The sequence below is a fragment of the Somniosus microcephalus genome, chromosome 33, assembly GCF_052327205.1.
Source record: "Somniosus microcephalus isolate GS21.2 chromosome 33, FLI_Smic_1.0, whole genome shotgun sequence".
NCBI classification, from domain to species: Eukaryota; Metazoa; Chordata; class Chondrichthyes; order Squaliformes; family Somniosidae; genus Somniosus; species Somniosus microcephalus.
The window spans coordinates 33,465,156-33,482,232 of NC_141019.1; the positions used below are offsets into that span (position 1 = coordinate 33,465,156).

The 17,077-nt window shown below is 48.2% G+C and overlaps 1 protein-coding gene across 3 annotated transcripts in view; it reads left to right on the forward strand.

Annotated features, from left to right (window-relative positions):
- Positions 1–17,077, forward strand: part of LOC147097126 (unconventional myosin-Ib-like) — an 82,246-nt gene that overhangs the window by 15,501 nt on the left and 49,668 nt on the right. For all 3 annotated transcript variants that reach the window (XM_085972994.1, XM_085972995.1, XM_085972996.1), the window contains 4 exons: positions 5,820–5,914; positions 10,587–10,691; positions 12,288–12,334; positions 12,872–12,935. In XM_085972994.1, coding sequence (XP_085829120.1) covers positions 5,820–5,914; positions 10,587–10,691; positions 12,288–12,334; positions 12,872–12,935 — 311 coding nt within the window. The remainder of the gene's footprint in view (positions 1–5,819; positions 5,915–10,586; positions 10,692–12,287; positions 12,335–12,871; positions 12,936–17,077) is intronic.

Genomic DNA, 17,077 nt, shown 5'->3' on the forward strand with positions numbered 1-17,077 from the left:
TTGGGCTTGTTAAGATCTCCCAGCGTGTTTGCTGGCCAATTGAAGGAAGTGGGTCTGATACCACGTGTCATCAGCTGGTTTACTTAAAGGGACCATGTCCAAATTGATTTTGACAGTTGTGCTATCAGTGTTCTACAGCATTGAGGTGCTGCAAACACTGACAATCCCTGCACAGAGGTGCCCGGCTGCACCCAGGCTCTCCCATGACTCCATCCATATGCTTATGGAGGGAGTCACGGTATGCAGGGAGGCCTCTTCACTTCCAATGGGCAGAAGAGACCTCACCAGGCGATCAACACAGCCTGGTGGTTGCACATTGCAGAGGAGGGCACAAGCAGGGATGTGGTCAGGAGGACCAGGCTGCAGTGGCACAAACCTTTCAATGATCTCAGTAGATCACGAAACGTTACTGCAAAGCCACATTCAACCTCATCCTGCTCGTCACGTCCCCATCACTCTGCCTTCCATACCCTGCTCCTGCACATACTTACTCACATCAACTTACCTTGTACCTCCACTCATCCCCATCTCACTAGCCACCCCTCACACTCGCCCTCATCCTAGTCCAATCATACCAACTAACAACACACAAGGCTAGGCACTTGTGTGTTTTAGCCAATGTTCATGTGAAGTTTCTGTTAATGTGCTGTCAAACATTGAAATCTTTAGTTTCAACACTTTCCGGTCTTGGACAGATTTGTGTGCACCTTTGGAAGTGGCTTAGTGAGTTGCAGTGAATGGTGAGGCATAACGGTACCCCCAGCAATGGTGATGAGTGTGAAAGGAATGACTCGGGTATTGTAGGGATGCTTTATGTTGTTGGTGTGGGGTGGTGCCAACCTGGCGCATCATGTGGTTGCCAGGGTGTACAGTGTCAAGTGAAGTAAATCTGGTCATGGTGAGGCCATCCCTGGCCTCCCGGGCAGCAATGTGGTCGGGTGCTGATGCCCTGTGTCCTGTGAAGCATCAGTTGATTGCGGAGAAGGTTGGTGGTGTTGTTGGTGCTGCTGATGTTCCTGGTGCTGCTGGTGTTGGGGCTGATCGTGGTGGGATTCTGAGGACCAAGGTGAGATAGTTTCAAGGGCACCAATGCTGATGGAATAGATGGCAGGTGAGGTTGAGATGACAGAAGCGATCTGTCAATGGTGAGAGAGATTGTTCCAATGAGGTGACACTGGATAGAGAGTTTGCTCCAAACACTTGCAACCTACATAAAGCTCAATCTGTCTTCCAAATGCAGTAAGCAACAGCTTCTGAGCTTGGAAAGTGAACAGCTGTGAGATGGGAGCTTTTATAGCACATTTGCAGCTGTCAAGTAAAGAGATCATTTCATGGTAACACAACTCCCGACCTCCTTACCTGACGTGATCCCTGAGCAGCGTAGACCCCCGTGGGCGACCTCATAAAATTTAAAGGTGAGCTCAAAATACTTTTTAAGTGGCTCTTAAGGTCATAATGACATAAATTGCCTCCCCTGCCGCTGCGTGTTGGGTCTGTTCAGCGTTGACAGACCCGACATCTGGGAGAGTCGCGTGGCAGCGGGTTGACCCGCTGTCTCAAAAAATTTTTCCCCAACCGACCCGCCACCAAACGCGCCCGCTGACCCCCTGAAAAATTCCCCCCGAGGTGCCTGAGTAGTGATCTTATAGACGTATATAAGATTGTTAAAGGTGTAGAAAAAGTTGACCCAGAACATTACTTCAAATTAAACTGAGAGTAGAACAAGAAATCCTTCTTCACACAGAGATATCAAGATGTGGAATAAACTCCCAGATAGTGTTGTGGAGGTAACAATCATGGACTCATTCAAGAAACAATTGGATGCTACATTGCATTAGGATTTCTCTGGATGGATGAACAAAGATGGGCTGAATGGCCTTCCTCATCTGTGATTATCTTGTGAAATCATTAGTCCTGAGTTCCACGTTCACCTGACCGTTTGTGGCTAATGGTTATCATCAGGGCCACTGCTTTATGGTGACGGAATAGGTCAAATTCTGTTGCTATTAAATGGATTCTGGGATCTTTCGTGGTGTTTCGGTATTTCACGATTTTGCCCATTTGTCTGGGCAAAGTACAAACCAGCTGCCTTTGCTATTGCCGAATGTGCGCTGCTAGACCACGTGAGGAAAAATTGTTGGGACAATGAGAGGTTTAGCGCAATAGTTTTCCAGTAGAAGTTGAAAGGGAAGCTTTCCTTTTGTCTTCTAACTCTATAAACATATCGGGTGATGAGGTTAATAGATTGTAGATAACCCATTGAAACGATCCACAAGTGGAATGTCTAGGGCAAACAGCAGTTTAAACTATAGAGCTGGCCAAGAGTTTATTTACAATCTTTTTTTAACCTTTTATTTTCTCCCCTACTTTGGCCGTTGACTCCTTGCTGGGGTGTAGTTCCATGGGTGACAGCAGCTCCCGCATATCTTGCCCAAGTGACCACGTGTGAGCTTAGAGTGAGCGTCGGCAGGCTATTGGACTGAGCCCAATCCTGTCCTCACCCAATGCCCACACATACACAGCTGGGGTCACAGGTCAGGAACAGAAACCATGGCTGATTTTTTTCCTTCCCCCCCCCCTTTCCTACTCTAGAGGGGAGGAGGCAACTTGTATTGCCTCCATTTAGAACAATTAACTCGGCACAGACCAGGGATTGAACTTGGGACCTTGCTGGTTTGTGGCTTAGTACCACACGGGGTGATGCATCTATCTATTGGGCTGTCTGTTTATTTACAATCTTATACCATTAATTACTACCAATGTAATGTAAGAAAGGGAATACACTATAAATGGTACGACTCTGAGAAGTGCATGTCCACAGATCCCTGAAGGTAGCAGGACAGGTAGATAAGGTGGTTAAGAAGGCACACGGGATACTTTCCTTTATTAGCCGAGGCGTAGAATACAAGAGCAGGGAGGTTATGCTTGAACTGTATAAAACACTAGTTACGCCACAGCTAGAATACTGCGTGCAGTTCTGGTCACCACATTACAGGAAGGATGTGATTGCACTAGAGGGGGCGTAGAGGAGATTTACGAGGATGTTGCCTGGGCTGGGGAATTTTAGCTATGAGGAAAGATTGGGTAGGCTGGGGTTGTTTTCTTTGGAACAGAGGAGGCTGAGGGGGGGAATCTAATTGAGGTGTATAAAATTATGAGGGGCCTAGATAGAGTGGATAGGAAGGACCTATTTCCCTTAGCAGAGAGGTCCATAACCAGGGGGCACAGATTTAAAGTAATTGGTAGAAGGATTAGAGGGGATTTGAGAACTTTTTTCACCCAAAGGGTGGTGGGGGTCTGGAACTCACTGCCTGAAAGGGCGGTCGAGGCAGAGACCCTCACCACATTTAAAAAGTGCTTGGATGTGCACTTGAAGTGCTGTAACTTACAGGGCTACGGACCAAGAGCTGGGAAGTGGGATTAGGCAGGATAGCTCTTTATCGGCCGGCACGGACACGATGGGCCGAATGGCCTCCTTCTGTGCCGTAAATTTCTATGATTCTATACTCTGACATCCTATGTGAACATGCTGCAGAATGGAGCACTGGGACATGGATTCATGCCCATGGCTCCTCATGTGGCAACTACCCAAACTTGACTGAGCTACTGGAGCAGGACTTGGCCTGAAGTCACTTCCTATAAGATGATTGTTGCTTAAAGAGAAAGTACAATGAATGTAGCCAAACACAAATCCCAAATAATTGGAGTTTTGTGTGTGCTGTTTCATTTGGTGAGAAGAGGCCGAGAGAACAGACATGAAAAAAACCCAGTGAGGCCTGTTGGACTGTTCGTGCGTGTAGACAGGTTTGGACTCGGTTGTGTTGGCCCAATGGTTGAGTAGCCTGTCAACACTCAGCATCTAGGCTCACGTGTGAAAAATGGGCAGTTGGGCAAAGCACCAGAGGACGGTCAGTGCCCTTGAAACTAGTCAGCACCTTCAGGAGAGGAGAGGAAATGAAAGGCGGAAACTTGGCAAAAATAAAATTATTTTATTGGATTTAAAATCCCCGGATCTATTTGTAAATCCAATATTCTATCTGGCCTGGCAGCTGTTGTCCTACATGTGATGGTACGATCAACATTTGGTTAGTGGTTACACCCTGATCCTATTCCTGATCCTCTGTAGCGAACAATTCCTTCCATTGCAATCAGATTTGCTATTCCGTGCAATGCTCTAGATCTCCCTGGATTTTGTGTTTTTTTTCCCTACAAAGTCCTAGCACCACTTTCCCCACAAACCCCCACCTACTGGGGGCCCCAATTTTACCTGGAAGAGCAGAGATGAGGTGCTTCCTGAGGTAGGATGCATAAGTCGTTCTGTCAAAGTTCAGAGCTGGATTAACAGTGCTCGTGTGTGGGGCCCACCCCATCCCACCTCACTCTCCCAACTTAGAGGGAGTCTCCCCATCAGTAAAAATCAAAATGTTAAAATGAACTTTTCCTTCTATCTCTGATAATTATTTGGAATATTTTTGACGAAACAGCGTTGTCAACAATACTGGTGGAGTCAGGAATTACTGAGCCTGCTCGAGTGAAGGAGTTGAATTAACATTTGTGGATAGGTCCCTAGTCTGTGTTTAGTTACCTGATCTCAGCCACAGGGTTGGGGAGGGGCCAGTAGGTGCGCTGCACTTGGCTTCAGTGCCACTGGGAAGAGGGGAAAAGGTCAATCACAATTTATGCCCCTGATCATTAACCAGTGACCCCTGCTGTAAACTATACGTTTGAGGAGTTCAGGTAAAGACAGAACTAGGCTCCCCAATTTTTGAATATTCTGTTGGCACACGTTGTCGGGGCACTTGGCGAGGTACCCGGGGCAGCGGGTGGTCATGGTGCAATGCTCCCGCAAGGAATCAACGCCTTTAGGAGAAGATGGGAGAAAAACTGGGACAAAAGAAAAAACTGCAGCGCAAGAGTCACTGGGGGAGAAATTCGGTATTGCCCCGTTCGGGGCGCTAATATCGGCCGGGCGCAAAATTCGCCTCTATCGGCCCTGGAGGTGATTTGAGCGTTAAGTCAGGCGCTACACATTAAGGTGCAAATGTCAGGGAACGAGGCGCTACCTCCGAACGCTACCGAAGCTCAGGCGATGTCCGTTACCATGGAAGCCAAACAGACTGGCGCCGTCCAGTTCTTAAAGGGGAGGGGCCATCTTGCTGACCAGCCACTCCCTGCTCATTGCAGCCTTGAATCTCGGCCTGGAGAGACCTCGAGAGCAATTCTGTTGGAAGCACTAATGGATAGGCCCAGGGAAAGAGCTCGGCGCTTAGAACCTCAAAAGTGGTGCTGAGGGCCAAAACTCCTTAGGACAGTGTTAAAACCAAAATTTTTGCCGACAAGAAAAGGCCGGAATCGCCTTCCTTAAATAGCGCTCCCCCAGCCCCTTCCCGACTTGAAAATGTTCCCCTCTACCTGTCGTTCCTAGCGGCAGGCGCTAAGGCAGGGGACGCGACTCAATATCCGGTCTGGGCCGCTACCGGGGGGTTGCACGCTTGACTGACGTCATGATCTGTGGGCGCAGGAGATCGTGGCGGTAGTGTTTAGCGCCGCCGCAAAACGACTGTTCAATTTCGTGAGCGGTGCTAACATCGCCGTGCCCAGGCGCTAAGTTCCTAGCGCCCTGTTAGCGCAAAGCAACCGAATTTTTCCCCCACTATCTGTTAATAAGAATTCTTTTGAAGCTGCTGGTTTTTATGTGGGTTCCTTGAGGTGATATGCTCTCTCTGAGGGGGAAATGTTAAGCCACAGGTAGCAGTGGGGGAAGGGAGCAGAAATATATTGAACAAAAAAAGTTTTAATTATCTCGCTTCTCCCTACAGCTATGCCATTGCAGATGATGCATACAAATCACTACGAGACAGAAATAAGGACCAATGTGTTCTCATCACTGGGGAGAGTGGATCGGGAAAGACAGGTACAGTATCCTGGAACAAGACTGGACACTGTCCAATTGGTAAAAGGCACAGTCGGCTTAATGCACTGCGGGGTATAATACAACAGCAACAACTTACAAATCTGTGGAGACAGAAACAGAATTAATGTTTCAAGTCGATAACCTTTCACAAAGGTTCATAAGATGGACCCGGACATGAGACAGTTGTGGCATCATTTAAACGGTAGCACAGTGGTTATGTTACTGGACTAGTAATCCAGAGGCCTGGACTAATGATCCAGAGACATGAATTCAGATCCCACAACGGCAGCTAATTAAATAAATTTGGAATAAAATGCTAGTATCAGTAATGGTGACCATGAAACTACCGGATTGTCATAAAAACCCATCTGGTTCAGTAATGTCCTTTAGGGAAGGAAATCTGCTGTCCTTACCCGGCCTGGCCGATATGTGACTCCAGACCCACAGCAATGTGGTTGACTCTTAACTGCCCTCTGAAATGGCCGAGCAAGTCACTCCGTTGTAAAAAACAATAAGAATAAAACTGGACAGACCACCCAGCATTGACCTTGGCACCAGCACACAGCCCAGTCGACCCTGCAAAGTCCTCCTCACCAACATCTGGGGACTTGTGCCAAAATGGGAAGAGCTGTCCCACAGACTAGTCAAGCAACAGCCTGACATAGTCATACTCACAGAATCGTACCTTTCAGCCAATGTCCCAGACTCCTCCATCACCATCCCTGGGTATGTCCTATCCCACCGGCAGGACAGACCCACTGGGGTGGCGGCACAGTGGTATACAGTCAGGAAGGAGTGGCCCTGGGAGTCCTCAACATTGACTCCAGCTCATGGCTTCAGGTCAAGCATGGGCAAGGAAACCTACTGATTACCACCTACCGCCCTCCCTCAGCTGATGAATCAGTACTCCTCCATGGTGAACACCACTTGGAAGAAGCACTGAGAGTAGCAAGGGCACAGAATGTACTCTGGGTGGGGGACTTCAATGTCCATCACCAAGAGTGGCTCGGTAGCACCACTACTGACCGAGCTGGCCGAGTCCTGAAGGACATAGCTGCCAGTCAAGGCCTGCGACAGGTAGTGAGAGAACCAAAACGAGGGAAAAACCTACTTGCCCTCGTCCTCACCAATCCACCTGTCCATGACAGCATTGGTAGCAGTGACCACCGCATAGTCATTGTGGAGACGAAATCCCGTCTTCACATTGAGGATACCCTCCATCGTGTTGTGTGGCACTACCACTGTGCTAAATGGGACAGATTTAGCAGCTCAAAACTGGGCATCCATGAGGCGCTATGGGCCATCAGCAGCAGCAGAATTGTATTCCACCACAGTCTGTAACCTCATGGCCCGGCATATCCCTCACTCTACCATTACCATCAAGCCAGGTGACCAACCCTGGTTCAATAAGGAGTGTAGAAGAGCATGCCAGGAGCAGCACCAGGTGTACCTAAAAATGCAGTGCCAACCTGGGGAAGCTGCAACACAGAACTACATGCATGCTAAAAAGCAGAAGCAGCATGCTTTCGACAGAGCTAAGCGATCCCACAATCAATGGATCAGATCAAGCTCTGCAGTCCTGCCACATCCAGTCGTGAATAGTGGTGGACCATTAAACAACTAACAGGAGGAGGAGGCTCCATGAATATCCCCATCCTCAATGATGGAGCCCAGCACGTGAGTGCAAAAGACAAGGCTGAAGTGTTTGCAGCCAGAAGTGCCGAGTGGATGATCCATATCGGCCTCCTCCTGAGGTCCCCATCATCACAGAAGCCAGTCTTCAGCCAATTCGATTCACTCCACGTGATATCAAGAAACAGCTGAGCGCACTGGATACAGCAAAGGCTGTGCGCCCCGACAACATCCCGGCTGTCGTGCTGAAGACTTGTGCTCCAGAACTAGCCGCGCCTCTAGCCAAGCTGTTCCAGTACAGCTACAACACTGGCATCTATCCAACAATGTGGACCCAGGTATGTCCTGTCCACAAAAAGCAGGACAAATCCAATCCAGCCAATTACCACCCCATCAGTCTACTCTCAATCATCAGCAAAGTGATGGAAGGTGTCGTCAACAGTGCTATCAAGCAGCACTTACTCATCAATAACCTGCTCACTGATGCCCAGTTTGGGTTCCGCCAGGACCACTCGGCTCCAGACCTCATTACAGCCTTGGTCCAAACATGGACAAAAGAGCTGAATTCCAGAGGTGAGGTGAGAGTAACTGCCCTTGACATCAAGGCAGCATTTGACCGAGTGTGGCATCAAGGAGCCCTAGTAAAACTAAAGTCAATGGGAATCAGGGGGAAAACTCTCCACTGGTTGGAGTCATCCCTAGCACAAAGGAAGATGGTTGTGGTGGTTGAAGGTCAATCATCACAGCCCCAGGATATCGCTGCAGGAGTTCCTCAGGGCAGTGTCCTAGGCCCAACCATCTTCAGCTGCTTCATCAATCACCTTCCCTCCATCATAAGGTCAGAAATGGGGATGTTCGCTGATGACTGCAGAGTGTTCAGTGCCATTCACAACTCAGATAATGAAGCAGTCCATGCCCGCAAGCAGCAAGACCTGGATGACATTCAGGCTTGGGCTGATAAGTGGCATTCATGATAAGTAACATTCACGCCACACAAGTGCCAGGCAATGACTATCTCCAACAAGCGAGAGTCTAACCACCGCCCCCTGACATTCAACGGCATTACCATCGCCAAACCCCCACCATCAACATCCTGGGGGGTCACCATTGACCAGAAACTTAACTGGACCAGCCACATAAATACTGTGGCAACAAGAGCAGGTCAGAGGCTGGGTATTCTGCGGCGAGTGTCTCACCTCCTGACTCCCCAAAGCCTTTCCACCATCTACAAGGCACAAGTCAGGAGTGTGATGGAATACTCTCCACTTGCCTGGATGAGTGCAGCTCCGACAACACTCGAGAAGCTCGACACCATTCAAGACAAAGCAGCCCGCTTGATTGGCACCCCATCCACCACCTTAAACATTCACTCCCTCCACCACCGGCGTACCGTGTCTGCAGTGTGTACCATCTACAAGATGCACTGCAGCAACTCGCCAAGGCTTCTTCGGCAGCACCTCCCAAACCCGCGACCTCTACCACCTAGAAGGACAAGAGCAGCAGGTACATGGGAACACCGCCACCTCCAGGTTCCCCTTCAAGTTACACACCATCCTGACTGGAAGTATATCGCCGTTCCTTCATCATCGCCGGGTCAAAATCCTGGAACTCCCTCCCTAACTGCACTGTGGGAGCACCTTCACCACACGGACTGCAGCGGTTCAAGAAGGCAGCTCACCACCACCTTCTCACGGGCAATTAGGCATGGGCAATAAATGCTGGCCTTGCCAGCGACGCCCACATCCCAGGAACAATTTTTTTTTTTTAATTTGAAATTCAATTCTGGAGAGTGACCCTCTTCGAGCACTGTCCTTAAACCCGCCTATAACATAACAGGATGCAAAATGATGTAATGTGTGGGTGTGATCGAAACCCTGCACTTGGAATTTAGACCGAGCGATAAGACTCAGGACTAGTTACCTTGTTGCTAGGTGATTATCAGCAGTGCATCTGCTGCATTGCCATATGAGGGTAATTCAGCCAGGAGCCCTGTTTAATGCACAGCTGTCAAGGTCACACGTAAAAGTTGGATTTTTTGTGCAATTAGAAACCAGGAAAGTGATGTACCTTTTTCATTCTAGAAGTATTTAATACTACTGTACACAGCTAATAAACAGGTAAAAAAAAACTATAACTCAGTTTATAATGTAGACTTCATACTGATAGAAAGCCAGGACGATTTTGGCAGTCTGCAGGAAATTTGGTGCAAATCTGGTATTAAAAGCTCTGTTATGGCAGGTGCAGTACTGGTTTTAGAGAGCCACAGAATTGATGTGACGTTAAAAAGAAAAACTATCCTCTTTCAGATCCTCATTGACCACCTGTGCAATTCCAGCATTTTCTGTTCTTATTTAATCTTATTTAAGAGTTAGCATAAACCCCACAGTGCCTAGCTGCTCATATAAGGTGTGTGTGCACTAACATACTGCCCTGCGAAGGGGGAGTTAGGATATCTGTTCTTGTGTCTTTTGGACGAGATGTTAAACCGAGGCCCTGTCTGCCTCAAGATCCCACGGCACTATTGGAAGAAGAGCAGGGGAGTTCCCCCCCTGGCTTCCAGACCAATATTTATCCCTCAAACCAACGCCACTAAAGCCACGTCAGTCCATGTTATGCTGAGTTTCTTATTACAATGCTACCCACAGCAGAAGCTCTGACCCTGGTGTTAGCACTATAATGGAGGCACTGTTTTTCTAGTGGCAACCTGGCTGAGCAGTTTCTGCATTACTTCCCCAAAGAGGGAATCTCCGAGAAAGAAAAAACTCCCAGTCATAGCTTGACGTACCTTGCCTTCCATGCCGTGGAACTCACCACAGATTAAATGGGTTGATACCAGGAGCCCCAGGTAAATCCCCTTCGGGTGGAGAGGGCTCTGCAATGTAAAGGGTGCAATAGGGAAACCAGAGTTGCCCCCTCTTTCTCACCCACCACTGAAGCAGGTAGTGTGGTGACCAATGTGGAACTATAAGCCTAAAAAGGTAGAGGGGAATGCTAAGGTAAGATGTGTGAATAATAGTGTCCCTGCTTTTTTCCCCATCAGAGGTCAGTAAACTTGTGATGTCGTATATTGCTGAAGTTTGTGGCAAAGGAGAAGAGGTTAATCAAGTCAAAGAGCAGCTTTTGCAGTCAAATCCTGTCTTGGAAGGTATGGTGTATCCAGTTGTATCTGCTCTTCATTTAATGTATTCTTTCTGTGTTCTCCCCTGAAGTCGCGGAGACTCGCTGGGGTACAGGTTCCGCAGACTCTGGCTGCCCTCCAGTACCTCAGCCACATCCCATTCTTCATTTGGAAACCTTGACATTGAGTGCTGGCAGACTATGGAGGGCTTGATTGCCAAGCCCGATCCTGTCTTCACCTGACCCCCCCCCCCTCACACACCATGGAGTTGCCGGATAGCCATCAAGAACAGGGATCCTGGCTGATTGAATTTTTTTCCCCCTTCCCTAACCCAGGGCTCTGAGGGTAATTGTAGCATCCCTACTGCTGCTCTGGAAGAGATCCGACAATTCAACATAGAGCGGAGGTAGAACATGGGACCTACCCAGTCTAAAAGCCCAGTGTGGAAATGAGTCAGTGCATTTACCCATCAAGGCACTGGGGGAAGCTCTGGTCTTTATTTAAAGGGATTCTACAAGTTCCAAAAGAATCTAGAAACTCCATAAGCCTAAATCAGGTCCAGCCAAAATGGTGATAGACTCGGGGTGGAATTGGACTTGGGTGGGTCGCAAAACAGGCAGAATCGTATTTGCCAACCGTTCTACCGCATGCCCAGCACTATACGTCTGCTGCCCTTGCCCAATTTCACCCCTTGGTGTTTGCCACAGTTAGACCCAGGACTCCAAAACGATGAATCTATTTGAAGTCCTGTGCCTAATTTTCAAAAATCAATATGGGATTCCAAGTGGGAAAGCAGGTGGTGATGTCCAGTAATGCCCCTGGGTGTCATTTTTTATTATTTTGGTGAAAGTACATGTTCTCTTTATTTAAAAAAAACTTCATTTGCTTAGGTTCCCTTTTTTGTATCTTTATCCCTTTTCTTGTCTTCCTGACCTAATGTCTGTAGCCGAGAGGAGGCACACAAGCTGCCACCAATGCCCCTTGAAGTTGGTTGCCAGAAGATGCCAGAGGCGGCCCAGATGTTGCTCTCCACTGACTTTCCCTCCCTCACAGACAGTATCTGCTCAGCACCTCCCCTCTTGATGCAGCTCAGAATGAATGCAGTGGCGTGGGACTTGAGCCTGTACCCGTTCTGCCCTAGCACCAATATTCCCTCTAATTTTGGGGGGGGGCTGCGCAGCCCCTTTAATGGGCTGCGCAGCCCATTTTTTCCATTTAAAAGCCGGCGCTGCGGGACCTCGAGCGCTGCATGGCCGCGCGGCTGTGCAGCTTAAAGGGAATTATTATTAAAATAAACACAGTACTTTTACTCTTCCCCTTGCTCTGGTTTCGCCAGCGCCACACCAACTGTAGCTGATGGACAGGGCGGATCGATGACTTGTTCCCATACCTCCGCCAGTGCTGCTCTTTAACCTGTTGCGAGAAAGCACATGACAGAAACCTGGGCAGCAGGCCTCTGATCAGTAACTCCTCACAGCAGCACAGCTGAGATCAGGGACCCGGTGCAGTGGGGGAATCCGCTCCACTGGCTGTCACCATTCACCTTCTGTCTGTATTAGTCTTGATGCTGATCACTTCCCATGGAGCCACTCCTGACTGTTTTACGCCTTTTGTTTTTAACAGCGTTCGGGAATGCCAAGACTCTACGGAATGACAACTCCTCCAGATTTGTACGTATTATTGTGGCTGTCGGTGAGGGAGGGGGAAGGTGACTGGTTGGGGATGGATTTTGGGTGTAAAGAGAATTAGTTGGGAAAATAAAAAAACCTCACATTGCACAGAGCAGCTGAGGGCCACATATTTTGTTGTCCATATTATGGAGCAAATATGTGATTTACGGCCTGTTAGAGCCGAGCACATGGCAGCACAGAGCAGCAGGATGGAACTTCCTGGCCAGGTCCCTTCGCACTGCTGCATTCACTATCTGAGCCATGGCGCTGTGAGACTGTGGCGAATGGAGACCAGAGCTATTCTCCACAGGAAGGGAGGAGGGGGGTGGGGGAAACTGCAGGGAAAGTCACTCCCAGGAGTGTTGGAGGGGCAGGGAGAGGGAAGAGTCTTGCATGAAGAAGGAACTCTGTAACTGTTATTAACAATGGGGTAGGGCTGCTTTGGGATATTTATGGCTCTCAACAAATAAATAAAGCTCATGTATTTTCCTGCGTTTGAATTTCTCCTAAACTGAGTTTCTGCGTTTCTCTGTTCAGGGAAAATACATGGATATCGAGTTTGATTTCAAGGGTGATCCGTTGGGTGGAGTCATCAGTAACTGTAAGTACTGTTCTTGGTAATGCTAAAGGAAACCAGAGGCTGAGTTGCCCCATTCCTCAGTTCTCCTGGATTTCGCCTTCTGCTACCAAAAGGTCAGGTGGGCAGGCAGTCCTCAGACCTCCACTCGTGACCCTTTGGGGTGAGCTGCTGGAAGCCACGAGGTGCAGCTCAGGCAACGTGTCTTCTCTGATCCCCCACTCCTCCATAATGAGGTGTCGCCCCACTCAGCATGGCTCAGGCTGAATACTGAGTAGAGCAGAGATTGGGCCTACATTTTCTTACTCCATGGCACTAAACATTGGGGTTAAGATCTCAAAGCACTAATGTGTCACCTTCAAGACCTATACATAAAGACAGTTTTCAACCACATGCCGAAAACAGGGGATACAGAGTGTTGAAGAAAGATGGAGTGGATAGGAAAGGAGATGGTTTAGTCCAAATGACAGAGACACCTGCAAGGTTAAGGAAGTAGATCCCATGAGATGTGGAAAACTCTTTTAATGAACTCCAGTTTCTCACTATCTTCCCCTGCCCCCCACCCTGCAGTCCTCATCAGACCCATGTTAATGAGCCCCAGAACCTGTTCCCTTGATCCTCTCCCAACCCAGCTCCTTACCACTCAACTGACTCTCCTTAGGTACTGTTCCCTCGCCACCTTCCAAACTGCTGTCATTCACTCTCCCCTCCTTTAAAAGCCCACCCTTGACCCCTGCATACTTCCCAACTACCGTCTTATTTCCAACCTCGCCTTCCTCTCCGCATCCATCCCTCCCACCACTCCGAGTTTGAAGTGCTTCGGTTTGGTTTCTGTCCCGCCAACAGCACTGAAATCACTCTTGTCAGTCACCAATATCTTGTGTGACTGTAACCATGGCACATTATCCCTCCTTGCCCTCTCTGCTGTCTTCAGTATGGCCAGCCATTCCATCCTCCTCCATCACCTCTCCGCTGTGGTCCATCTCATAGTACCACCCTTTCATGGTTCTATTCTTACCTATCCCTACATAGCCAGCACATTTTGTGCAATGATTTGTCCTCCCACACACACAGTCACCTCTGGTGTACCCTGAAATTTCAACCTTGGCCCCTCCTATTTTTCATTTACATGCTGCATCTCAGTGACGTTATCCATAAGCATGGATGGATGTTGATGGCACCCAGCTTTACCTCTCCGCCATCACCCTTGGCTCCACGGTGCTGTGTTGTCTGACTGCCTGTCGGGTAGTGAGATCCAAAACCACGCCTTTAGCTTCGGATTAATGGCTTAAATTATATAAAATGTTTAAAAATTTAAATCGTTTTATTTTTAATTTCTTTTCCACTAATAAATTTTCTGCCTACTCTTGTCACATGACGAGTTCAATTTAAATTTCAATTGAGTTGTGGTGCACTCTGGGTATTGAGGTTCCACAGTAGCACGGTGAAAACTACAATTACCATGATGCATCTCTCTCACACTCACACACACAAAATTAACCCACAGCATCTAGAAATCTAACCACCCAAGGCCTGGGTGAACGCAACACCTGCAGACAGAAGGGTAGGCCAACATGTGGAAAACACCTTGCAGACATTTCTAACATTAACTAATGACATGTGATTTTTCTTTTGTGTTTTCTATTTTATTAATGTTGGCCCCGAGATTACTGGGGAGACTGGATAGGCACTTGAGGGAAATAAACTTGCAGGGCTATGGGGATAGAGCGAGGGAATGGGACTGATTGGATTGCTCTACAGAGAGCCGGCACGGACTCGATGGGCTGAATGGCCTCCTTCTGTGCCGTATGACTCTATGACTTGGCCATTCTGGCATACTCCTGCCCTAACTCCAGCGGGAGTCCGGCGAAAGGGCCACAAACTCTGCCAGGTCCCAGACCTGCGATGGAATTTGCTGTGGTTTTGTTTGGAGACAAATACCTCCACCTACCTCAAACAAGACCACTGACACGGACGGGGACAGGGCCGAGTGTGGAGACTCGCTACACTGGAAACTCCCACTTCCTCAGCCTTAAAGGGATCCGGCATAAGTTTGGAGGCTGATACTTTGAGTGAAATGCAATGTAGGCCTCCTGATGGGCAGAAGTAGGCCTCACTGGTTGAGATCTTGGCCTGCACCCCCAAAGATCGGGGGTGGATCTCCTGACATAGGAGACCACAACCTGCAGCTTTCAGAGGAGGGACTTGGTGCCTCCCCCACCCCACCCACCCACCCCGGCATTTCCAGTGTGTTCAGCGGGGGGCGTGGAGTGCTGCAGATGTGCCCCCACACAGAGCCCTGTTCCTGGAGGCCTTTCCAACTGACCCTGCGAACTTCAGCAGCAGGTGCAATGTTGGCATAACTGCCAGGATGGCACTCCCGTGGGTTTTCTGGGCCGTTATTTCTAGTGGTATATACCGACCTGAGGGAAGAAGCAAAATGATGGCTGAAAACCATGCAAAGAAATTACTTGAACAACTTTTGTCAGTTTTAGGTTGTGAATGGCAGTTTTGAGGGGAAAAAAATGGAAGGGTACGATTGCTTATTGTTCTCCTGGTTACTTGTTTCTGTATTGGCACTTCTTGCTACCTTTTAATTCATTCTGATTACTCAATTATAGCAGATAATATTTGTTGCCCTATGGGTGTGTGATCTGTCGGAAGTGTGACTCTTTTGTGCTGTGGCACCTCTAAGGCCATACTTTCAAATGCGATGTCTTTTCAAAGGTGCGCTGCTACTGGGGCATGATGGTACTTATTAGATAGATGGTACGGTACTGGCAAGATGAGTAAACTTGAAGAATTAAAATGTTAGGAGGAGGTTGTGGTACATACCCCTCAGCTTCCTGTACACTGCTGACATTGCGAACTGTGTCTGTCAGTGACAATTAGGGGGCTTTCCACACCTCACGAACCGGAAACGGTGCCTGCATGCTTAATGGAGTTGTTTAGCATGTAATTACTGTTTGCAGACCTTGACAAACTGACAGACTGTTGTGATGGAGCTCAGCTTAGCTGATAATCTTTTTATATCTGATTTTCATAACTGTCTAAATATCCGATCGCTATGGACCACTCAAAGTGAACGTTCAGTTCCAATGGAAAGCTACGTGATCAGTTTCAGGCCCTTTTGATACAAAGTGCTCGAAACTCGTTGACCGCGTCCGTTTTACAGGCATGAACCAGACGCCAAAGCGTCCAATATGGCTGGCAGCGTGCGCACACATATTCCACGCTGAAAGTGCACTGCCCGCCATATTAGTAAAGGTAGATAAAGAGGCATCAGGACACACGGCTGAAGCAGGCTTTAGATCCTTTGCATATGCAAATAGGGGGTCTGATGTTTGTTTGAAGTCCCCTTGTCCGGCTGCGTCCAGGAAAATGTGGTCTACATACAGCCTAATCCTTTAAAAAGACCGCTGGAGGCCATCACTTAAAAAAAAAAAAAAGTACATTTGTTGAAAAATACTTATCTGAATGTGGAACCGGGAGGTGCACATAGGTTCTGAAACTGATCACACGATGTTGCAGTGAAAGTGAACATTCCATCCCAGTGATGCTCCCATACCTGACCTGGACTGGCATAGCCCCACAGTTTGAGAACCATTGCTCTAAAAGATTACACAGGATTACATAGGATATACAGCACAGAAACAGGCCATTCGGCCCAACCAGTCCATGCCGGCGTTTATGCTCCACCCGAGCCTCCGCCTGTCTTTCCTCATCTAAATCTCCTGTCTTTCCTCATCTAAATCTATCAGCATAACCCTCTATTCCCTTCTCCCTCAGATGTTTGTCTAACCTCCCCTTAAATACATCTATACTATTCGCCTCAACCACTCCCTGTGGTAGCGAGTTCCACATTCTCACCACTCTGGGTAAAGAAGTTTCTCCTGAATTCCCTATTGGATTTCTTGGTGACTATCTTATATTGATGGCCTCTAGTTATGCTCTTCCCCACAAGTGGAAACATTCTCTCTGTATCCACTCTATCCAAACCTTTCATAATTTTAAAGACCTCTATTAGGTCACCCCTCAGCCTTTTTTCAAGAGAAAAGAGACCCAGCCTGATCATCCTTTCCTGATATGTACACCCTCGCATTTCTGGTACCATCCTTGTAAATCTTCTCCGCACCCTCTCCAGTGCCTCTATATCCTTTTTATAA